At 38.0% G+C, this 24134-nt stretch overlaps 1 protein-coding gene across 4 annotated transcripts in view; it reads left to right on the plus strand.

Annotated features, from left to right (window-relative positions):
- The first annotated feature begins 9396 nt into the window (after window positions 1–9396).
- The window catches only part of FECH (ferrochelatase), a 51810-nt gene continuing 37072 nt past the window's right edge, over window positions 9397–24134 (plus strand). Inside the window, exons 1-5 of one of the 4 annotated variants that reach the window (XM_074206648.1) lie at window positions 9431–9502; window positions 14126–14192; window positions 14867–14912; window positions 17888–17948; window positions 20144–20267. Coding sequence is in view for 1 of the 4 variants with exons in the window: in XM_074206645.1 (XP_074062746.1) it covers window positions 9472–9502; window positions 20144–20267 (155 nt within the window). In the remaining 3 variants the exon portion in view is untranslated. Of the gene's footprint in view, window positions 9503–14125; window positions 14193–14866; window positions 14913–17887; window positions 17949–20143; window positions 20268–24134 lie in introns of all 4 variants that reach the window. The other 3 variants (XM_074206647.1, XM_074206649.1, XM_074206645.1) reach the window with 3 other exon arrangements.

Genomic DNA, 24134 nt, shown 5'->3' on the forward strand with positions numbered 1-24134 from the left:
ATCTTGGTAGGACAGTGAAGCATCTTGGTTCTTTTAAGAGGTAAAAAGCTGGGGGCAACTAGGTGATGCTCTGGATAGAGTACTAGCCCTGGAATCAGGAGGACTTGAGTTCAAATTTGGCCTCAGACGCTTAATTACATAGCTGTGTTAGTCTGGGCAAGTCAACCCCATTGTCTGAAATAAAAATAGAAAAAAAAAGCAAAAGCTTTGGGGCTAGGAAGAAAGCAAAGGAGAACAGAAGGAACCAGGGAATTATCCCTAAAAAGTCACTGCTCAGTAGTAATGCTTCACACTTAATCACCCGCTATTTCATTACCAAATTGCTCTCTCCACCTCCTTTTCCTCATTAACTTATTTACCTTTCTCTTTCCTTGTCTCCATTCTCACAGATCTATCTTATTTACCCTCCCTCTCTGCTTCCCTTCCCATTTCTACCCAAAGTCCCCTGATGCACAATTTTTTTATTGGTGACAAAATCATTTCATAGTGCTTTGCCACAAGTATAATTGATTTGGTTATGTGTGACCCCTGATTTCTTCTGAAGTAAAAGAACTACATTTGAATATTTGGTGCTAAGTGGTCCTCCACTTATATTCATTTTGACTGATATGGGACGAGTCAGACTTTGTGTTTTGGCTTAAAAAAATTAGTTCAGAGAAATTTTTTTGAACTTGGATTTCCTAGCAGTTAGTAACGAGTTAGGTGGCAGAGAGGAACACTGGACCTGGAGTCAGGAAAACTTGAATGAATTTACATCCTACCTCAGATATTTACTAGCTGGACAAGTCACAACCTTTGTCTCAGTTAAATGTTTCTATCTGTAAAATGAAGATAATAGTACCTACTTCATGGGATGGTTATGGGGGGAAATGAGAAGATATTTGTAAAATGCTTTGCAAACCCTTAAAAAGCACCATAAATTTTTTTAAAAAATGCTATTGCGGGTGGCTAGGTGGCACAGTGAATAGAGCACCGGTCCCGGAGTCAGGAGTATGTACCTGAGTTCAAATCTGGACTTAATAATTACCTAGCTGTATGGCCTTGGCCAAGCCACTTAACCCTGTTTGCCTTGCAAAAACCTAAAAAAAAATACTATTGCTAATTTTCAACATTATTTAGGAGGAGAAAAAGTATTATGGAAATAAGCAGGTAGAACAGTACAATTGGACAAACATTAATTATACATATATTTATATAATACAGAGCCATATATTAGTCTGAAATCTTACTTTTGTACAGTTGTTGCAACTCTCCATGACCCCATTTGGGGGTTCTCTTGGCAAAGATACTGCAGTGGTTGGCATTTTCTTCTCTAACTCATCTGACAGATGAGAAAACAGCTGCCACGTAGCTAGTTGCCTAAACTTAATCTTTACTATGTCCAAATTTATTAATATGACTAAAGAGACTTGATTGAGAATTCTAAAATACAGGCTACTTTGTCACAAACAGGCATTAATTTTCTATAGTCAAAATCATCTACCTGTCACCAGACTTCAGTGATTAGCTCACCAATTTTTGGGACCTGGCCTCTAATTAGAAGTTTTAAGTTTTCTTCATTAAGACAAATAGTCATATGGGACTACAGCAGCAAGCTCTGATGATAGCACTATTGAGTTTCTTTGCATCCATTAAAAAAAAACTTAATACTCTTCAAATCTTTGTCATAATACTCTTTCAAGTTTAAAATGCTAGTTCTCAGTTGCCAAGACTTGTCATGTCTCAATTGTATGTCTTATCATCTGAAGGCATTCACTAGATTCCCCTTCCTGAAGAATAGATAATGATGGTTTAACACCACTTGCTGCTGGGAAGGTGGTGTTAAACCATCAGTATCTATTCTTCAGAAAGGGGAAGATTAGAGAAATATGGGATAGACCCCTAGATGTGAGATATGAAGAGTGAATGAGATCCACAAAGCTCCAGGAAAGGAATAAAAGAACTGAAGAAGCATCCCTACCTTCTGAAGATCTAATGATTATAAGAATTGGAGTGTTTAACATGGAGAGAATTTGTATGTGTAAGCACCACCTATAATTTGTGTATTGGAGAAAAATCTGAACAAATAGTTATATGGCAGCATGAAGTCCTTGGAGAGACTAATGATTAAATCCTCCATGCAACTTTTTACTAGTTGTGTGATCCAGATCAAATTACTGAATAGGCTTGAGCCTTACTTTTCTACATCTGTGAAATGGGGATAATACTTGTCTTACTTTGCTGAGTATAGCATAAGTGGCATTGGACAGTTATACTTCAAATTTATGGACAAGTCAGAAGGACTGAAGTGTAGTGGAAAGTATTTTTACTAAAATTTAGGAAGACTTTTTAGACACAAATACCTTCATTGAAGATGTTGTAGGGGTGGCTAGGTGGTACAGTGGATAGAACACTGGCCCTGGAGTCAGGAGAACCTGAGTTCAAATCCAACCTCAGACACTTAATAATTACCTAGTGACCTTGGGCCCCATTGCCTTGCCAAAAAAAAAAAAAAGAATGTTGTAAATAATCTGAAAGTTTATGGGGAAAGGATGGCCCCACACAATGAAATGACTGAGTGTGAAGTTTAGAGCAATACCTTTAGATTGCAACCCTGATTCTGACTAGCTATCATGTAAACTTGGTCACTGGGTAAGAGGAAGAGTTCCGCAATCTCTACTTAATATTGGAAGAAAATAAATATACACATTCTTTTGACATGGATTCTGCCTCACCGTTATGATTTTAAAAAAAAGATATAATGTGAGCTATGGATTAAATTATGGATTAGCTAATTAGAGAATTAAGGCATGCAAATTGCTTCTGCTTTACTCCACAATTTCTTTTATCCTGAATTTACCCCCTTTTTTCTGAAAAGGAGATCCAGCCAAGTAATCTAAATTTCATTTGTGCAGCTCAAAGGTGCCAATCATGACAAATAATGATTTAGGTTTCCCCCGCCTCTCCCAAAGCACTGAGCTGAAACCAACAAATTCATTTTATTTAGGTTTGCAAGCTAAACCCACACACTGGGTCCTATCTGTGACAGCCCAGTGCTTTATTCACTAATTAAGTCACCCAGTCCCAGATAAATCCTCTGCTCTGCTAGGCTGCTTATCTGAGGCCGCCCAGAGACTCCTTTCATTCATATGCATTTCTGGGTAGAAAGTGAATGTTTCTGCATTAGTATTTCTTGGTGAATGTGGAAAATAGAAGTAAAACAATTACCTACGCTTAGTAAAATGTTCCTCACAATGTTTCCTGAGCCTTAGAAGAATGAATCTTCATAAGTTTTTTTTTTTTGTTTTTAATATATACCCTACAATTCAATGTTTATTCTGGCTACTTACCCTGAAATTATATCATTGGGAAATATTGTGCATTGTAGGATAGTGTTGAAATCAGGACCTGGGTTCATATTCTACCTGTTTTCTGACTGACATTGGACATGCTATTTAAACTCTATGGACATCAGTTTGCTGTTGTCAGTTGTGTCTGCCCTATTTGGGACTTCCTTGATAGTGATACTGGAGTGGTTTGACATTTCCTTCTCTATCTCATTCCCCCACCCCCTTCCTTATTTATTTATTTTACAATTATATTCCAAGATAGTTTTCAACAATTATCCTTTAGCAGGCTTTTGAGTTCCACATTTTTCTACCACCCTCCCTTCCCATCTCCCTCCCCATGGCAAAAACCAAGCTTTTAAAGGTTGTATATGCAAAAACACATTTAACATTTCTCTGTTAGTCAAGTTATAAAAACAACTAGCAGAAAATGAGAAAGGAAAAAAAATAAAAAGTTTTTAAAAAGCAAACATGATATGCTTTGCTCTGCAATCAGAATTCAAAACTTTTTCTCTGGATATGGATAGCATTTTCTATAATGTTCTAGCTCATTTTACAGATGAGGAAACTGAGACAAACAGTTAAGTGACTTGCCCAGGGTCACATTTGAACTGTGAAAGCTAAAGCTTGCTGACTTCAGACCCTGGGTTTTATCTACATTACCACCTAGCCATCTAGTTGCCTGGATTTTAATTTACTTGATCTATAAAATGAAAGTGATCATCCTCATTTCTTTGTCCATTCTAGGTCAACATCTATGAATCTATATATATTTCAAAAAAATTTGGGGGGGACTTTTCTTCATTCTTTCTGATAATTTTTTTTTTTTTTTAGTTTTTGCAAGGCAAATTAAGTGGCTTGCCCAAGGCCACACAGCTAGGTACTTATTAAGTGTCTGAGACCCTATTTGAACTCAGGTATTCCTGACTCCAGGGTCAGTGCTCTATCCACTGCGCCACCTAGCCACCCCTCTTTCTGCTAATCTTAATGTCATTATTTATAGAATGTCAAACACTCTTAGTTTTCTAAAGACACTGATTTTAATTTTAGGAATAGAAAGTTATATATTACAAAACTGATCCAGCACTTAGAAGCATCTGGTAAAGTAAGTACTCAATAATTATCCCTCATGGTGATCTTCCTGTGCCCCTAAAATGAGATATCTGTCTCATTCAGATTTTGCACAAGTCAAGTGTAAAGGAGCACAGTGGATAGAGTGCCAGGCCTGGAATCAGAAGACCTGAGTACAGATCTGACCTCGAACACTTCCTAGTTGTGTCAGCCTGGGCAAATCACTTAACCCAATTAACTAGCCTCAGTTTCCTCTTATGTATTATGAACTGGAGAAGGAAATGGTATAGACCACTTTAATCTCTCTGTCACTAAAACCTCAAATGAGGTCACATATTACATAGCCTGATGATCTAATTAAAATATCTAAGGAATTGCAAGGCATCTATGATCTCATGTGGTCTTTATATCAATGCTGTGGGGATAATTACTGCAGGTATTATTCTCTCCTTCCCCCACTCCTTTTACAGATGAGGAAGCAGATTCAGTTCAGGCCTACTTATGTTTGGGATTGACCCCAAGGCAGGCCTCTTCTGACATCAAACCACTAGCTCTTTCCACTTCACTATCTATTATAGGCAGCTGGTGGTGCAGTGGATAGAGCATTGGCCCTGGAGTCAGGAGGATGCTATTCAAATCCAGCCTCTGACACTTGTTAGCTGTGTGACCTTGGGCAAGTCACTTCACCCTGATTGCCTTTCATCCAGGGTCATCTTCAGTCATCCAGTCACTGGACTGATGGGTCTGGAAGAGAAAGTGAGTCTGGTACTTAGCACAGCACCCTCTCACTCAAATCCAGTTCATGTGCTCATCATGGCATCACCTCCCAGATCATCATTATCAGCTGTTACCTTCTAATAGCATCAAAGAAGTTTCTATGATACTAGAGATGGGTGATAATAGAAATAGGAAAAGTTATGAATTCATTTTCATATGTCACCTCTCAGTGTTATCATGTTTTGTACATCATGATCACAGGAAAAATTACTCTATTGTCTCCACAGTGTCAAATTGATATTCCTTAAGTCCAGCTCTAACAATGTCACTCCCTTCCCTGGTATAAAATACAATATCCCTTTTAGAACCATAGCCTGGTTCTAACCCTTCTATTTTGATGTTCTGACCAGACCAGGGTATTTGTGGTCCCCTTTTATCTCCAGACCTTTGGATGCCTGGGGAATTGGGGAGACAGGGAGGGATAGAATGCTCTTTGCCTCCACCTTCTAGAGGAAGCCACCCTTTCTGAGTTACTTGTTAGTTTCCTTTCCCATTACATTTTCTTTATCTAAGTTTTGTATTTGGTTATTTTTGTACTACTTGTCCTCCAGGAGAATGATTTCAAGAACTGGAAGTACTTGGGTTTTTTTAATTTTTTGTGTTTGTATCCCCAGCACCTAGAAGGCATTTAAATCCTTGTTGAATTAATGATGGATAACTGGATTTAAAATGAATAAAAATGGAAGTATATCATCAAAATCCACAAAAGAATAACAATTTATAAATATAGATGCTAAATGAAAATAATTAAAAATGAAAAGTTTTTGATAGTCATTAAAAGAATATGAAAGTGATTTATTTTAAAAAAAATTTGATAAAATTAACTTTTAATTACCAGACCTGGGAAGAACTAAACTACCTGTTGAGACATTCCTTGAAACTATATCCTTACTCTCCATTTCCTACTCTGAGATCTGTAATCAAAATCACACCTTTACTGCCTCTTGAAAATAATATGTCAGTTGCTTGTCCCAATGTTCAGTTCATTGTCTCTTATTTTCCAGACTGGCCACAGCTCCCTACATATATGTCTCCCTCATTAAATGGAGCTATTTGAGAGCTTGGGTGGTCTCACTTTTGTCTTTTAATCCTGAGAGTTTAGAATAGTTTTTGACATATCATAAATATTAAATAAATGCTTTTTATTCCAAACATACATTTATAGATAGTTCAAAATGTGTGCAAAATGGACACAATGTGATTTTGAAGAAGAGGATAGTCATAGATCTAAGTCTTGAAGGGGGGTCAAGAGTTGATAGTAAATGAATGTACTGGATTCCTTTCCCCTTAAATGTACTGGATTTCTTTCTCTCAAAAGTACATAATATTTATAAACCTTTGCCTCCTCATAAACCTGATCAACCCCCCCCCCCCCCCCAATGCAAGCAAACCATGAGCTACTCTTTGGAGTTTTGCCCAGTTTTTGCCTACACACCAATTATTATGGAGTCCATGTGGTAGATAGATAACAGATAAACATTATCTTCATTTGGCAGAAAGTGGAATGTAGCCAGAGATAGAGTACTTGACTTATCCAGGGTCTTCCATATGTGGCTAAGTGAAGAGCGAATTCATACTCCTAATTTCCTCTTGCTTTCTAATTCCCTGGCCTTAGACATATTTCTTTTGATGCTGAATTTAAAAATATGTAAAAGTTTCAGGGTTTTCTTGACAGGAAGGCATACTCCTCATACTAGAAAATATCTTTGAAAGGACAATAAAGAATGAGTAGAATCTTAGCAAACAAATAGAGACTTAGTAATGAAATATAGAAAATCTGAATTCTAAAAAAAAATAACTATTATTCTCTTTCCAGAACAATCTTATAGTTCTCATTTGATTTACCTTTAGATGAAGAAAACTGGTTCTTTTAATTGGGGTTCCCATTGCAATGGAAATATTCATAGGAAACTGAATAATTTGATCAGCACTTCAACTCTTCAGATACAGAACTAAATTTTTTTTTCAATTCTTGAGATGTTGTGATCCTTCTGGTGGTTTCCCTCCTGAGCTCAGACAACTCAATTTGCCAAGCATTTATCAAATAACAACTATACTTTTTAAGGTATAACTAAAACAAGGTATATACAAGGTATACAAAGACAAATATGAAAACTGTTCCTGACCTCAAGGAGGTTTCCTATAATCCAAGAGATTATATATTCATATAAAGCTATGTCTGTTTGTGTGTATGTGTCTGTGTGTCTGTGTGTCTGTGTGTCTGTGTGTGTATAAGTATATTCGGACAGAATAGATGAGGATACTATGCAACCAACAAACTTTTATTAAGAACTGACTATATCTTAGTCACTAAGAATACAAAGTGAAACATCCCCTATCTTCAAGGAGCCTCCATTCTGTGCAGTCTCTTAACCCAGTCAGGTTCTGGCCTGAAGCCTGTTTTTGAGATGTCCTCCACAGACCAGGTCTGGGAAGAACTAAACCACCTGCCAAGGCATTCCTTGAGATCATGTTCTTCCTCTCCACTTCCTACTTGGAGATCTGCAATCCAAATCATCTCTTTACTGCCTCTTGGAAAGAATTTGTCAGTTGGTTGTCCCAATGTTCAATTTGCTGTCTCTGTTACTTTCCAGACTGACCGCTACATATGTGTCTCCCTCATTAAATGGAGCTCTTTGAGAGCGCGGGTGGTCTCACTTTTGTCTTTTTAATCTTGAGAGTTTAGAATAGTTTTTGACATATTGTGAACATTAAATAAATTCTTTTTATTTAAAACATACATTTATAGATAGGTTCAAAATTTGTGCAAAATGGTTGAAGAGGTGGACAAGTCACACGGATCAATTCTTGAAGGGGACCAAGAGTTGATGGTAAATGCATTTTAGGCTTGGGAAACAAAGGCCTGGGACTAGGAAATGAAGTGCCATACTACAAATGAGCATAACAGCGATAAGCATTTATTAAGTTATGTGCTGAGTACTAGGGAGACAAAAACAAAAACAGTCCCTGCACTCAAGGATTTACAATCTATGAGGGAATTAATCTTAAAAACATTATATGCAAGCTATACACATATAAAGATGCATACACATATATGTGCATTTATATGAATATACACACATTTATATGACTATACACACACTTATATGAATATACATGTATTTATATGAATATACATGTATTTATATGAATATACATGCATATATCTATGTGAATACACACATACATTTATGTGAATATACAGGCATATGAATATAGATGTAGTTATATAAACATATATACATTTATATGACTATACATGCATTTATATGACTATACATACATTTATATGAGTATAGATGCATTTATATGAACATACATACATTTATGTGAATATACAGGTGTACATGTATATGACTACATGCATCTATATGAACATACATGTATGTGAATATACATGCATACGTTTATGTGACTATGTATGCATTTATATGAATATATATTTATATGAATATCCATGCATTCATTTGTATGAATATGCATACATGTATTTATCTGAATATGCATACATTTATATGGTTATACATAAGTACATTTATGTGACTATACATGCATTTATCTGAATATACATACATTTATCTGAATATACATACATATATAAGATTATACATACATAAATACATTTATATGAATTTATATGCACACACACGGGGGCAGCTAGGGGGCATAGTGGAAGAGCATCAAGCTTGGAGAAGGGTCTGGATTCAAATCTGCCCTGAGACCCCCGCTGGCCAGGTGATGCTGAGTGAGCCACTTCTTTCCTCGTCTATAAAGCAGAGCAAACAGTGGCCTCCAGTTCCCAGGGTGGTCGCGGCGCTTGCTCACCCACCCCTGCGGGCCTCAGTTTCCTCCTCTGTAACTCGGCCCCTGCCTTCCTTCACTGCACGGCCGACCCCGGGTCTGTGCGCCTCGTTAGCGTTCTTACTATCCCCGCCCCCCGCCGTCCTTAGTGGGGATCCGCCGGCGCAGGGAGGCTCGCAAGACCTGGGTCCCCTGCCCTGCTCATTGCGGGCGTGGCGGCCCGGGAAGGGCAGACAGGCGCGGGGGGGGGGGCCGGCGGAGAGGAGGCGGGGCTCCCGGAGCCAGCCCCGCCCCGGCCCCGCCCCCAGGCCGCTCCCGGCCGGCCCCGCGGGTTCGGACGCAGATCGGCGCGGAGCTGGGCACCGGCGGCCGGGAGCCCAGTGGGAGCCGAGCGCAGCCTTCATCCCGGCTCAGGACGGCCTCGCGCCGCGGGAGCACCGAGCGCGCGTGCGCAGGAGCCTCCGCGGAGCCCCGGAAAGCCTTCGGGGCCGCCAACATGGCCGCCTCCGCCCGCCTCCTGGTCTCTTGTGAGTCTCCTCGGGCCCGCGAGACGCGCCATAGCGGGAAGAGGCCTCGGCCTGCTCGTGGGCTCCCGCGGGCCCGCCTGTGGGGCGGCGGTTCCGGGCGCCGGGGGGGGGACAGCTTCTGGGGCTCCCCTCCGTGGTGCAGATGGCAGAGCCGTCGAGAGCCCGGGCTGCGGAGTCCCAGGCCCTGGGTTCGAATGCTGCCTGTCACTTAATCCCTGAGTATTCCCGGGCGAGGCATGCGCGGTAACGGGGCCTTGGTGCCTCCTCTGTCAGATTAGGGGAGGACCGCCCCCCTCCCCGGATGGATACACTTCGCGGGGAGGAAAGTGGGGGTCACAGCCGGTTCTCCCGACAACGCGCGCCGGTGAAGCACCCCCTCTGCGGGGTGTCCGCCCGCCCGCCCCGAGCTGCAGCCCAGCGAGGTGCAGCGCAGGAAGCAGGGGGGTGCCCGCCGGGCCCGGAGGTCCGGCTGGGGGCCGGGGGGCTAGCCTAGTCCTGAGGGCGGGCCCGGGAAAGCCCAGAGGAAAAAGTGGGCGGGGGCCGAGGGGCGGCTGCAGGGGCGTGTGGGCCAGCTCCGCTCCGGCTGCAGCCCGCGGTTCCAGAGCCTGGGCGGGAGCAGAGTTAGAACAAAACAAAGCCCAGAGAGGCGGGGGGCCGGCCTCGAAGGAAGGCGTCCCAGGGAGTCTTGAGGGGCCCCGCAGACAGGACGTTCCCCCCGCGGAGAGCGGGCGAGAGAAAGTTGCGAACCGTGAGATGCGAGGACTGGCTTGGGGTACTGGATCGGCCCGGCACCCCGACTCTGCACCTCACTCTCCCGGACCGGTGGCTTTTCTTCCCTGCGCCAGGGCTTTAGACTCGGTGGTTCCCGGGATTGTCCTGTGAGGGGCTCGTCCCTTCGGGTTGCTGTTGGGGGTTGAGCATCGAGGGAGAGGCCTTGTCCTTTAGGCCAGTGCAGAGTCAATATAGTCTAAGGCCGTGTTTGTTCTCTGATGTTTGCAGAAGCGAAGCTCAGGAGCCCCGGGGAGGAGTCGGAGAGCCCGACCCTAACCCTTCTTCACTGACCACATTGTAGCAAGCCTTCTTCACTGCTACATTGTAGCGAGCCTTCTTCACCGACTACATTGTAGTGAGCCTTCTTCATTGCTACATTGTAGCTATGCCAGTGTGCTAGGCCTGGGAACTTCCCCGTTTGACGAGTGGTAGCGTTACTAGTTGGTTATAGAAGTGGGGGAGAGTCCTAGAAGCACCCAGTGCCTGTTCCATCCTCGCATGACCTTGGTAGTTCTTCCAACATAGAAATATTAAATAGCTGCTATGCCTCAGGTGAGAGGCGGGATGGGGCAATGAATAGCCATTCTGTTTGGGAGATAGCAAGAAATGAGTCTGAATCTTTCCGAACCTCAATTTCCCCATCTATATTCTGAAGTTAGTAACAGCATCAATCTACCTTACACATTTATTATGAATTTAGCATTGATATTATTATGTATTATCAAATGAATTAAGGTGTCAAAAGTGCTTTGCAAGTCTTAAAACATTGTCAATGTGAATTGGTATTATTTGGATGAGCACATTATTAAGATTATGAATTATGAATCACATGCTTGGATTTTCCAAAGTGGATGAAATCATGGTGAATCTTTCCCTTTCATTGCCCACTTCCCATTACTGTGAAGAGCGCTGGACCTCTAAAGGTGCTGGATATACAGAGAGGAGACAGTTCCTGCCTTTTTGTTTTTTATCCTGATTATCTAATTCAGTGCCTTATAAATAATAAGAGATCAATAAGGGTTGTCTTTTCTCAGCTTTCATTCTCCTTTTACCTCTCTGCAACTATGTATTCTTTTAACCACCTTCTCCCCCTAGCTCATAAGACCCAAGAAATCATTTAGTCTTGTTGTAGCAAAGGCAGCAGGAGGTTGGACTTGGAATTCAATAAATTTAGGAGCTTTTTTAGCAAGCTAGGTTTTAAGTTAATAATTTTGTATGGCGCTAGAATGATGTTATAAATGTCCAAATGGCCTTTGACAGAAAAAAGTTTCTCCACTCCTGCCCTACATGCTCTCTATTCCCTTCGTTGACATTAACCTCTAACCTCTCTGATTGCCTCTTAAGATTCTCAATATTATCCATCAATTACATCATTGCTATGGGTGACCCTCTTCCCCCCTGTTCTTTCCTGAGTCTTTTTCTCTCTTCTTTATTATACTTTCTTCCTTGGAGATGACTGATCCTATCTTCTGTGGTCATCTCTATGTAGATAACTCCCTTCTCTGTATGTTCAACCCTCTCTCTTGGATATCATAAACTTCCTTCTAGACATCTCCTCCTAAATTTTCTATTGAGATCTCAAATACACTTTCCAAAATAACTCTTTTCCCTAAATTTGACCTTTCCACTTTTCTATTTCTTTTGAGAACTAACTCCCTTATCTATATGTCTAACCCTCTCTCTTGAATATCATAAACTTCCTTCTAGACATCTCCTCCTAAATTTTCTATTGAGATCTTAAATACACTTTACAAAATAACTCTTTTCCCTAAATTTGACCTTTCCACTTTTCTATTTCTTTTGAGAACACTTATCTTCTCACATGGGAAAGACCACGAACACAAAAAATGTCTGTTACCCAGACTTCAAAATGCAGTTGGTTGGACACTATAGACCTGGCCCATCAGTATGTTTATCAGAATCAGATAGAGAAGACTCTTGGTTGGATCTGGAGTTGAACAGGAAGGGGAAAATTGGTTGATTACTTTTAAGAAATTGCAAAACTGCTTTTTTTCAAGTTGGTGAATGCCAGAAAACCATTTAAGTCACCACGCTTTATCTAGCCTAAATAATAGACACATTTTCATAGAGATAAGAAGGATCAAGTTTGTCAAAGGTAGATATTACTCATTGTTTTCCATCATCATCCTCTGTAGCCCATGAGTTTTTTTATTTTAAATCAGCATTGCTTGTTTCCCATATGTTTCTGTTTGGTTTAAGGATCATCATCTTGAAGCAAGGCCAAGGAAAGGCCAATCATGTAACCCCTAGTTGGAATTTAGCTGGAATCAAAATAAAAGCTAAATGCATGGAAAACAGATGACAGGGAGAGAAGAGAAGGTACCCTGGTATATATGAAATGAGACACAAAGATCCAATATTGACAGGAATGCTGATGACTATCCCAAAGATATAAATGATGGTGAATAAATAATGCTCTATATGATGCCATTCTTCAATACATTCACTTTTCATTCATGATGTGTTTTCAGAGCAAGAGTGTCAGTTCTGCTGGGTAGTACAGTTATGAAGTTCCTGACCAGAAGTTAGGAAGATTTAGATAAAATATGACCTCTGAGCCTTGCTGTATGACCTTGGGCATCATTGACTCAATTTCCTCATCTGTAAAATGAGGAATAAGCATATTACTTATAAAAGATAAGAATATTGCTAACTTCCAGAATTGTTATAAAAAATAAAATGAGATGATATTTGTAAGGCACTCTACAAGCCTTAAAGTTTAGCTATTATTTTTCTCTGAAAGTCTATGAAAAAGTGAAAATGTTCATTATTAGTTTTTTTTATCTGCTCATATACTAATACTTCATCAATTAGTCTTCTTTTGCAATGTTATTGAATATTTGGGGCTTAAAGATTTTTCCACAAATGCCTGTGCATTGGTGTTTGAAGGATCAATTAGTCTATCACATAGTCTTGAGATAGGACCACAACTTTGTCTGACAGTCTCCTAAAACTCAAGTTAACTTGGTCACAATAGGAATAATTCATATTTTGCTTAGTAAAGATTGAAGTTCCTTCTTAAATGCCTTTGATTCTATAAAGAAATATAAAAGTTATGACATTTTAAACTCAGGCTCTAGATTAAAAAGAAATATTCCTCAGGGAACAAAGAAATTGTAAAACTTTTTTTCCTACTTCCCATAAAGGGAAAGGTCCATCTTTTTAATAGTCATTATACTGTATTGCTATATGGTGATGAGACTTAGAACACACATATTTTTGAAGAATAAAAAAATGAGCATCATTTAGAGAATATATCCTGTGATATTATCTTCCAACTGGTTCAGACCTTCTTATAACTCCATTATTGCAATGACCTGCTGACTGGATTGCCTAGTACAGGAGAAATGTTTGAGCAGACTGATCATTTAACTAATGAAGTAGAATAAAAATAAAGACGTTAGCAAGGAATTGTATGACAGGACGAAAACATGGACTGGTCATACTGGTGATCCATGGATAGAGTGGACAGCAGAGGGCTCCATTAGTGCCCTTCTCATGTTGGAGAAAAGTGAGGAAGACCATTAACAATTTGGGTTGAACCTCTTACCTAGAACTTAGGGAGAGCACAGAGATAAGATTGATACAGGATGGACACATGGATATATCATCGAAAGGAGAGAGCATAGACATAGATAATATTATAACTCCTTTGCATATTTTATACTTGCTTGTTTGCATGTTTTATTCCCCAGTAATGGTGTATATACCCTTTTAGATCTGTTTTTTTTTATGTGTCTTTAAGACCAATAACAGGGCCTAACCCACAGTAGGTTCTTAAATAGAATAAGGGATCTTATAGGCCACTGTGTATAACCTGTTATTTTACAGATGAGGAAACTGAGGCACAGAGACATTGAATCATTTATTCAGGATCACAAATCTGTAAATGTTTGAGGTGAGTTTTTTAATCCGAGTGTTTTTTATTTCAAATCTAGCTTTATGCTTTCCTTGCCAAATGCTTGTTGATTGATTGATCCAATGACAATTCACACACACACACACACACACACAGATGATATTTTGCCTCTTTAGGTGATAATGACCTGGATCATTGACGTCTATTAGATTACATTCTCTTAGAGGATAAGAATTCAGTGTTTCATAAACATTTTTGACCTTTTTTTTGACCTTTGTCTCTCCCTGTCTCTCTCACAGACATACATACATAGATACATACATACACACACACAAATACATATACAAAGTAACACACACAAAGATATGAGATCATCTGACTTTTCTGAAGTTAATCATTGTGGCACCAATAGAACGTAATTGGGAAGGCTTCTCCATGGCTCCTTTTTGCCCCACTCATAGTTATTCCCTTTGGTAGATAATATTAAGAAATACATATCTATATTTCAGGTCTCTATAAAGAGATAGATCACCTCAGGAATAAAGTGGTGCTCTTTTAAGGATAGACATAAAAATTCGGTAATATTTTTGAGAGTTAATAGTATTGAATTAACGTTTCCCAACCCCCCCTTAATGGCATTTCCTATTGCAAATAAAATCACAAAAGCTCTAAATTATAAGCCATCAAGTGATACTGCAGATTCTCTTATCCAGGGTACCATACTCAAAAACAAACTGTCCACAAATAAAAGAAATGAAGGTAAGAGACCTTTCATACTAAAGATCTTTGGAGTTAAAACTGTAAAGACACTTAAAGATCATGTGGTGAAATCCTCTCACTTCAGAGATGAGGAAATTGACTGAAAGAATGAAGATGTGAATTGTTCAAGGTCATAGGGTTCGTGAATGGTAGCAGGGCCAAGTTTTGAACCCAAGTCCTTTGATTCCTAGGCCAATTGATACTTTTACTACTTGGTCACAAGATTATGATAGAATTTCCCCATATTCATGGGGCAGCTAGGTAGTCCAGGGGATAGAGCACTGGCTCTGGAGCCAGGAGGACCTGAGTTCAAATCTAGACTCAGATACATGATACTAGCTGTGTGTCCTTGGGCAAGTCATTTAACCCCATTGCTGCTTGCCACAAATTTCTCCCCATTCTAAGTCCCTCTTTCATTCAGTGGTTAATGTGGTTTTCCTAATGTTTAGGTCCAATCAGGTTTTTCCCCTTACTTAAACTTTAGTGGCTCCCTGTTGTCTTTAAGATCAGATACAAAAAATTCTTTATTTGGCATTCATGCCCTTTGTAGCCTATTCCCCCAACACCTTTCCAGTTTTCTTAAATCATATACCAGCTAATTATACTTTTTGAAAAATATTATTTGTTTTTCCAACTACTTGCAATGGTAGTTTTTAACCAATCATTTTTTTTTGCAGTTTTGAGCTTTACATTTTTCTTCTTCCCTCTCTACCCTCCCCCCCAACAGCTAATAACACTTTGATCCAGTGACACTAGCTTTTTTCTTCCCTGAACAAAATCCTTCTTCTCTCAACTCTGAGCATTTTTTCTGGTTATCCCCAGTACCTGGAAGGTTCTCCCCCCTTACCTCTGCTTCTTGGCTTCCTTGAATTCTTAAATTCCCAGCTAAAATCTCACTTTCCCCAGGATTCCTTTCTGATTCCTCTTATAGTGGCTTTCCTTTGTTGATTATTTCCTGTTTATTCTATGTATGGCTTGCTTGTATGAATTTGTTTACATGTTGTTTCCCTTATTAGATTATGAACTCCTTGAAGGTAGGAACTTCCTACCTTTCTTTGTATCCCAAGCACTTAGCATAATTCCTGCCATTAGAAGATACTTAATGAATGCTTATTGACTGACTAATTAGCATAAAAGATCTTGCCACTTCAGAATGATGGACTCCAGAACCAGTGCACTATCCACTGCACCCCCTAGCTGCCCCAAGAGTGGTGTTTTTAAGTGAATAAAATAAAATATTAAATATTAAAATAAAATAAAATAAAATATTAAAGATTATTAAGGAAACTCTTAGTGAATATAAAAATGTATAGATTCCCCCCCCCCCCCAGAAATCTATTCCCAGGTTAAGAAATTGGCAAGAACCATTCTGCATTTTGATATATGATCAAAGATATGAACAGTTTCCAGATGAAATAATACAAACTATCTATAGACATATGAAAAAATGCTCTAAACCACTATTGATTGAAGAAGTGCAAATTCTGAGGTACTACCTCATACCTATTAGATTGGCTAATGAGATAGAAAAGAAAAATGATAAATGTTGGAGGGACTATGGGAAAATGAGACATTAATGCATTATTGGGGAAGCTGTGAATTGATTGAATCATTCTGTAGAACAATTTGGAGCAATGCCCAAAGGGCTATAAAATCATGCATAACCTTTGACCCAGCAGTACTACTAGGTCTGTATTCCAAAAATATTAAAAAACAAAAAGGAAAGAGGACATATATAGTATATATTACATATTATATATATATATTATATATATATATATATATTGCTAGCAATTCTTTTCTGTTAGAAAAACATTGGAAATTGAGGGGATGCCCACCAATTGGGGAATGACTGAACAAATTGTGGTATATGGTTATGATGGAATTCTACTGTGCTATAAGAAATGATGAGCAGGAAGCCCTCAGAAAAACCTGAAAAGACTTACATGCACTGATGCAAAGTATAAGGTACTGTGTATAAAGTAACAGCAATATTGTAAGATGATCAGTTGTGAATGACTTAGTTATTCTCAGCAACTCTGTAGAACTTATTGATGAAAAATACTATCCATCCTCAAAGACCTGATAGTGTCTGAATACAACTGAAGCATATTTTTAAAATTTATTTTTCTTGAGTTTTTGGGGGGGGGATTTTTTTCACATCTTGATTATTATGGAAATGTTTTATATGACTACACATATATAACCTATATCAAATTAATTACTTGCTTCTCATTGAGGGGTAGGGTGGGGAGGGAGGAATGGAGAGAATTTAGAATTCAGAGTTTTAAAAGTGAAGGTTAAAAGTTGTTTTTCATGTAATTGGGAAAATCAAAATACTAAATAAATTTTTTAAAAATTGGGCTAAGAAAAAGTTTCCTAATAATTTGAACTAACAGAAATAAATTGGCTTGCTTTTGGAGATAGTGGAGTCCCCTTTATTAGATGTCTTCAAATTAAGCCATAGTATCACTTTATTGGGTGTATTTTGGAGGAGTTACTTCTTCAATTCAGGTTGCCTGGATGACCAGTAAGGCCAGTTACAACTATGATTCTTTGTTAAGTTGTTGTTGTTTTTGTTGAATCAATCTCATAGCAGTTCATATTTTGGTTACTATTTTGAACCTGGTCTAGTAATTTTGGATGGTAGGTATATGAAGTTCCATATGAGGGCTTATAAAAGTGACCCTCAATTGAACAAAAGGGGCGTATTTACTTTCCCGATATGCCTCCCATCCCTGAAGGGGAAAATAGATATCTACACAATTAAAATGATTTGCTTATTTTTAGAATTAGTATAGTTACATGAATGAGCAGATTTTTCCTTTGGAAACTTAATTAAAGTTAGGTAAGTCATTTGTATACTGTTGTTATTTACCACTGTTAAGATCAGAAGTTCCTGCATTTGGGGCTCTTTTCTTTCTTCTCTGTGACTAGCATAATCTTAGACTCTCATTTCTGTTATGGTTTATAAGGTCACAAAGACAGATCCATATTCTGTATCATAAGCAGAATCAGATTTACAGTACCAGACGGGTGAGTAAAGTGCCTAGAAAATTTAACTTAATACATTTCCTTGAACATTTTGATATAACACTTGTTGATTAATTATGTATTAAGATATAATTTGTCATTTGTTTTGAATGAGTTGAGATTACTTTAAACTCTTAGTTGATTTCTCTTTTTTGAGGAGAAGCTACTTTTCTTTTCTCTAAAATTTTGAGATAATCAGGCCAGAAGAAGTAAAAGTAAATATACATTCATATCGTACTTTAAGGTTCACAGAAGTACTTTGAGTTGAAATCTATCCAATGCTTCAATTAATCCTCACAGTTCTGAGAGATAGGTAGTATGAGTTACTTTTCTTATTTTACAGATAGATATCTGAAGCAGAGAGTAGTTAAGCAAGTTGCTCCTCATTGCAGAGATAGATTCCAAACTCTGATTGCAGACTTCTCTTTTTCTGCTCTGCCATGTTACCTTTACTGAGAGGGAGGTTTCTGAGAATTGCAGGTCTTGTGCTTCAGGGCAGGACTTCTTAACCTTGTTTGTGTTGTGGACCCCTTAGGCGGATTGCTGAAGTCTCTGGATCTCTCTCAAAAAATGTTTATTACAAAAGGAACCACTGTAAATGGAAATAGAGTTATTTATCTATCTATATGTGTATGTGTCTATGTGTATATAGTATACACATACATATATGCATACATATATGTATATATTATATACATATATAACACACACACATATATATGCATATATATATATATATATATATATACATATATACTGTACAAAAACCCTTCTTATAGTCAAAATAGTGCTGGATTGCAATCAAGAGGTTTAGATAGTGACATGTAATAGCTTTTGTGACCATGGTCAAATTGCTTAACTTCTAAAGTCATTTTTTTTCCTCTTTCCAAAAATGGGAATAATAATGGTCATGATACTTGAGATTTATAAAGAAACCTACTTTGGAAACTTTAAGGAAGGCACTATTTGGTTGCTATTATTATCAATCAAATTCCTGGACAATCAGGAAGGATGCTGATGGTGACTCTGTTTCCCCACTGAGACTCTACAAACCATGCAAATAGGGATATATAGTAGAGAGAAGAGCTGGGCAACAGCAACCAATAGATCTATTTGGGGATTCTGGCCTTTCAGGAAGATAGAATATCCATTTAGTAACAAGCCAAATTATCTGGTACCAAAATAACTTACCTCGATCCAACTCAGCTATACCTCTAAAGTATAATCTGATTTAATTCATTTATGCAAAGATCCTTATGGCTGTTCTGGCAGCACTTAGTTAAACTACCTTGCACATTTTAAAATGTGCTTACCTAACATCAGTTTTAGCTGTACATGCCGAGTTGAAAATTGAGAGTCACTATGATCTGAGTTGAATTCTCCATGTCAATGTATAGTCTAATCATCCTCATTTAGTGACATTTACATAATGCAATGTCATATATTTGGATCTTTGGGACTGAGTAGACTCTGTTCTAAATAGCCCAGGTATATCTTTCTACCATATTTTACGTATTTTAGTTACAAAAATGAACACGTATGAACCCCACCTTTCAAAGGTTCACAAATGAATTTAGGGGACCAGTCTTTTATTGGGGATAGTTATTTCCTTGAATTTGTGTTAGAGAACAGAGGTAAGCTATATTTTAAAATGTTTTCTTTTCTTTTGATACACTCAAAGTGTGGGAAGGATGCCAAGCAGTTAACCACCAGTGACTCTCAAGGAAAGATGAGAATGGTAGGGACTGAGCTAGCTTTGCTTCCATCAGCTTGAAGGCAGATAGCGACAGGCCCTGGGAACAAGTCAGCCTCATGGCACATTGCACACATACCGTGAACCTGCTTTGGGACTTAAAATTTGACTTCATTATGAATCTCAACAGGGTTACACTCTTTTGAGATTTAGTGATAGAAAAATATTAAGTGTACAATAGTTCGGTCTGATTGAACAGATTCATTATTTTATTTTCATAGATGGACAGATAAGGAAAAATGGAAAATAACTAACTGAAACAAATGCTATTCTTCTGAATACCTTTTTAAAATCCTTTTGTTTCCTGCAAAGAGTCAGTGAGAAAATGAATTCAGACTCCCCAAATCTCCACATTTATCCAGGAACTATAATCTTAGAAATACCTTTTCAAAGCAAAACTTTCTAACCAGATTTCACACTAAATTTATTTAAATTTTCTTTTTAGTGGTGAAAAGCAGCAGGGGCAGCAGTCATGGGTGCATTCAAGGACTATGGAGGTGTCAGTCTGGTGTAGCAACAACAGCCACGCACACACAAGGAGCAGAAGCCCGAGTTCAGCCAGAGAAGAGGTATGAACTGAAGTTTTAGAAATAAAGAAGACATCTCTTGATTGATGTGAATGAGTATTAATGAACATAATTTGCTCAATAGGGAAAGTGCTATGTAGCTTCATTTAATCAGGAATATTTTCTTCCTTTGGACTTGTCCACAAATGTCAGAATCCATGAATTTATTGTTTTTTATATAAACATATAAACATAGCATTTTGATTGGGGAGAAAAAAGTTCAACCTCCTTCCCACCTCCAAAACACCCTTCTTTCATTGGGAAGAAAAAGGACAGAGGCCTTTTCATCTTGACCGAGCGGAAAAGGGAATGCCATTCTTGTTTGCCCTCCATTGACCCTCCTCTAGCCATCACAGTCTCAGGAGAATGACCTCTAGTGAATGCCACATGGAAGTGGAAATGTTATCAGTAATTTGGGGTTGAAATTGGTTCTAGAAAATTATATTGTCACATTTGACATAAACTTTAAGGCCTCATTCTGTGTATAAATGAGAAGTTGGAGAAGCTGTAGGGTTCTAATGTCTTACATTTTACAGTGCTTTTTCTAATTTTCATTTTTTGTGAGAAAGAAAGGGTATAAATCAGTCTTAAAGCTCATTTGTTATTATCATAAATTGCATAGTACCTTGACTCACACTTTATTAACTAGTGTGGTAGTAAACATTTATAATGTTCTCTAAACTTTATCAGATAAAAAATGTGCAAGATATTATAAGTGTTAAGATAGACACAGATTGATCAGGTCATGAATATACAGATTTCTTGGGTTGTTTTTTCTTGGGAAAAATCATTTACAACAAAAATTTTGCTTTTTTTCCCTTTTGACCATAGACTAGCTTATATAAATTTCACACTTTTTAGGTAGGTAAGTCAAAGGAAAACTTTAAAATTGAGAAAAATTATACAAAATTATACATTTTGAGTAATATGTTTTAAGTGATTTGTATTTTTTTTTAATGTGCATCAGTGTCCAAAGAAAGGGAAGCTGACTATTTAGGCTCTAGATAGTATATTTTTCTCTTGGGGGAAAAGACTATGATCTTTGATGGAAGCTTTACTCTTCACAAAGCTAAGAAAGTAATGTGAGAAGTTACTAATGCACCATTCATCATTCACAACATCATTTGGAATTAAGAGCAGTGGTGTTTAAACATTTGCAAATCCTTACTTCTCTTTCATGTACAAGATTGAATGTGAGTTTTCAAAAATGCTGGCAAAACAGAGTAATGTCCCATTTATGAAAAAGTAGTTCTAAAACCAGATTGAATGTTGGCTTTCAATAGGTCATTTGACCTAGTATTTCCTTTCCCCAATTAATGAATTGGCATCCATCCCTGGAAAAGTGTATAATTTATTATTAGTCACAGTCTTTGAGAAGTAAAACTAGGGGACATTGGGACTGGGAAGAAGAAAGAGAGAGATTAAAAGCACTTCTGATTGGGGAGAAAAAAAGTTCAACCTTGAGCTCTATTCACTACTCCATCACACCTAAATTTTCAGAAAACAGAAAACCACTAGTTTTTACAAATTTTTTTGGCTTTATTCTTTGGAGAGCCTATTGAACCTGGCCTTGACCTCTAAATTTTAGTTTCTTAATTCAACAAATGTGAGTAGTAACATCTTCCTTTTAAGAGAGGATATGAATTATTTCTTAAGTTAATCCTTTGAAATGGATTACAAAATAGACATATCTTTAATAGTAGAAAGAAAACTGGCTCGAAAGTCAAAAGACCTGGGTTCTAATCTCACCCATGTTGCTTCCTTTTACCCAAGTGACTTTGGGCCAGTCATTTAACCTTCCTGAGGCTCAGGGAGGATGGACTAGATGGCCCCTGAGGTTCCTTTTGGCTTTAGAAGCTTTGAGACTCTGCTTCCTATTTTCTGGGAGTTGCTTCTTGTTTTTTAAATTAAGGCTGAAAAATGAGATTCTTTCTTGGTCATATACCTTCTGTGTCATGCTCAAGAAAGAAATTTTTTCCTGTGTAAATTGGCATAATTATCTATCTTTTTAAAAAAGCATTGTCAGGGGCTTTCTTTTAAAAGTGGTGATATAAATGACTTTTTAAAAATAAAGTATTTTGCTATAACATCATTAACTGGGTAGAGTAAAAAGGAGAATTTAGTAAAATGTCTCTCAGCATATCTAAGTGGATTTAGTTCTTGAATTATCAAAAGGAAATCAAAGAGATGAATCCCCAATTAGCATGTGTGTAGTGATAGTAAATCAACATTTTGTTTTGTCTTTTTTTTGTTTTTTACATGGAAATGGGGTTAAGTGACTTGCCCAAGATCACACAGCTAGGTAATTATTAAGTATATGAGGCTGGATTTGAACTCAGGTCCTCCTGAATTAAGGGCCAGTGCTCTGTCCACTGTGCCATCTAGCATCCCCACAAATCAACATTTTGGTACTTTTAAAGTGAAATACCTTTTGTATGGCCTACCAAAATAGTCTTGTAATTTGTCTACCTCCCTCAGTTCTCTGACTTCTCCAATCAATCCTTTACAGAGTAGCCAAAGTGATATTCTTAAAACACAGGTCTGACTGACTGTCACTTCTTTCCTCAGTCATCTCCCAGGGTTCCCTTTTGTCTCTAGGGTCAAATACAGATGCCTCTGGCATTTAAAATTATTATGAGTAAGCTTCTATATATCTTTTCTGGTATACCAGGCATTACTATTCTTTCACAACATGTCTGCATGTCTGGTCTAGCCAAGCAGGCTTTCTAGCTTTCTTTCATACATATCACTCCTCCTGTCACTGTGCTTTGTGGTGTCTGTCCTCCATGCCTGGAATGCACTCTTTCCTCATCTCCAATCTTTAGAATTTCTAGTTTATGTAGAAATTTATGCTAGGTAGTGCAGTGAATAGGGTGCTGGGCCTGAAGTCATGAAGACCTGAATTCAGATCTGATCTCAAACACTAGTTGTGTGACCCTGGGCAAGTCACTTAACCTTGTCTGTCTTGCTTTCCCCTGTAAAATGAGCTAGAGAAGGAAATGACAAACCACTCCAGAATTCTTTGCCAAGAAAACCTCAAATAGGATCATGAAGAGTTAGGTATGACTGAAAGTATTGAACAACAACAATGAGATTATGGCAGAACTCAGTTCCAGTGCCAATTTCAGCATGAAACCTTTCCTTATCCCCTTAGTAATTAGCATATTTGCTATGCAAAATTACCTTGTATTCATTTTGATTTGTTTTCTCTATATGTATATATTTTTGTGGTTAAAAGGTAAGTGCCCTGAGGGTAGAGACTTTTTCATTTTTTGTCTTTGCATAGCCTTATATGTAGAATTTTTTTTAATAAAAGCAAAGTCACAGGTGGTGGGAAATGAAATATTGAATTTGGAAAATAACAATTAGGCCAATTTGACTAATGGAGTAAAGTAACATGAAATCAGACTAGAAAAATATGTGAAAGTTGGATCATTAAGGACTTTAGATGCTAGGCTGAGGAATTGGTACTTTTTTTTAATAGATGAAAGAGGAAGCCACTGATTTTTGAGTAGGTGAGTGACTTGGTCTGATATATTAGGAATGACAAGTTGACAACTGTGCGGAGGATGAATTGGAGAAGGAAAGAGATTGGAAGCAGGAAGATGGAAATTTTGAAGTTATTGCAATAATCCACTTCAGAAGTAATGAAATCTTGAACCAGGATATAAGCTGAATAAGTAGAGAGAAGGGAACAGAGATATGCAAGAGAAATTGTAGTTGTGGTATTAGCAATAATCTCGAACTGATTGTATATTAGGGGTAATAAAGAGAGAAGGATCAGGGGTGACTCCAGGTTTGAGAACCTGGCTAACTAGAAGGATGGTGGTATCCTCAAAAGGATTTGAGAATTTTGGAGGGAAGAAGAAT

This window comes from Macrotis lagotis, chromosome X (assembly GCF_037893015.1).
Source record: "Macrotis lagotis isolate mMagLag1 chromosome X, bilby.v1.9.chrom.fasta, whole genome shotgun sequence".
In the NCBI taxonomy this organism is placed as follows: domain Eukaryota; kingdom Metazoa; phylum Chordata; class Mammalia; order Peramelemorphia; family Peramelidae; genus Macrotis; species Macrotis lagotis.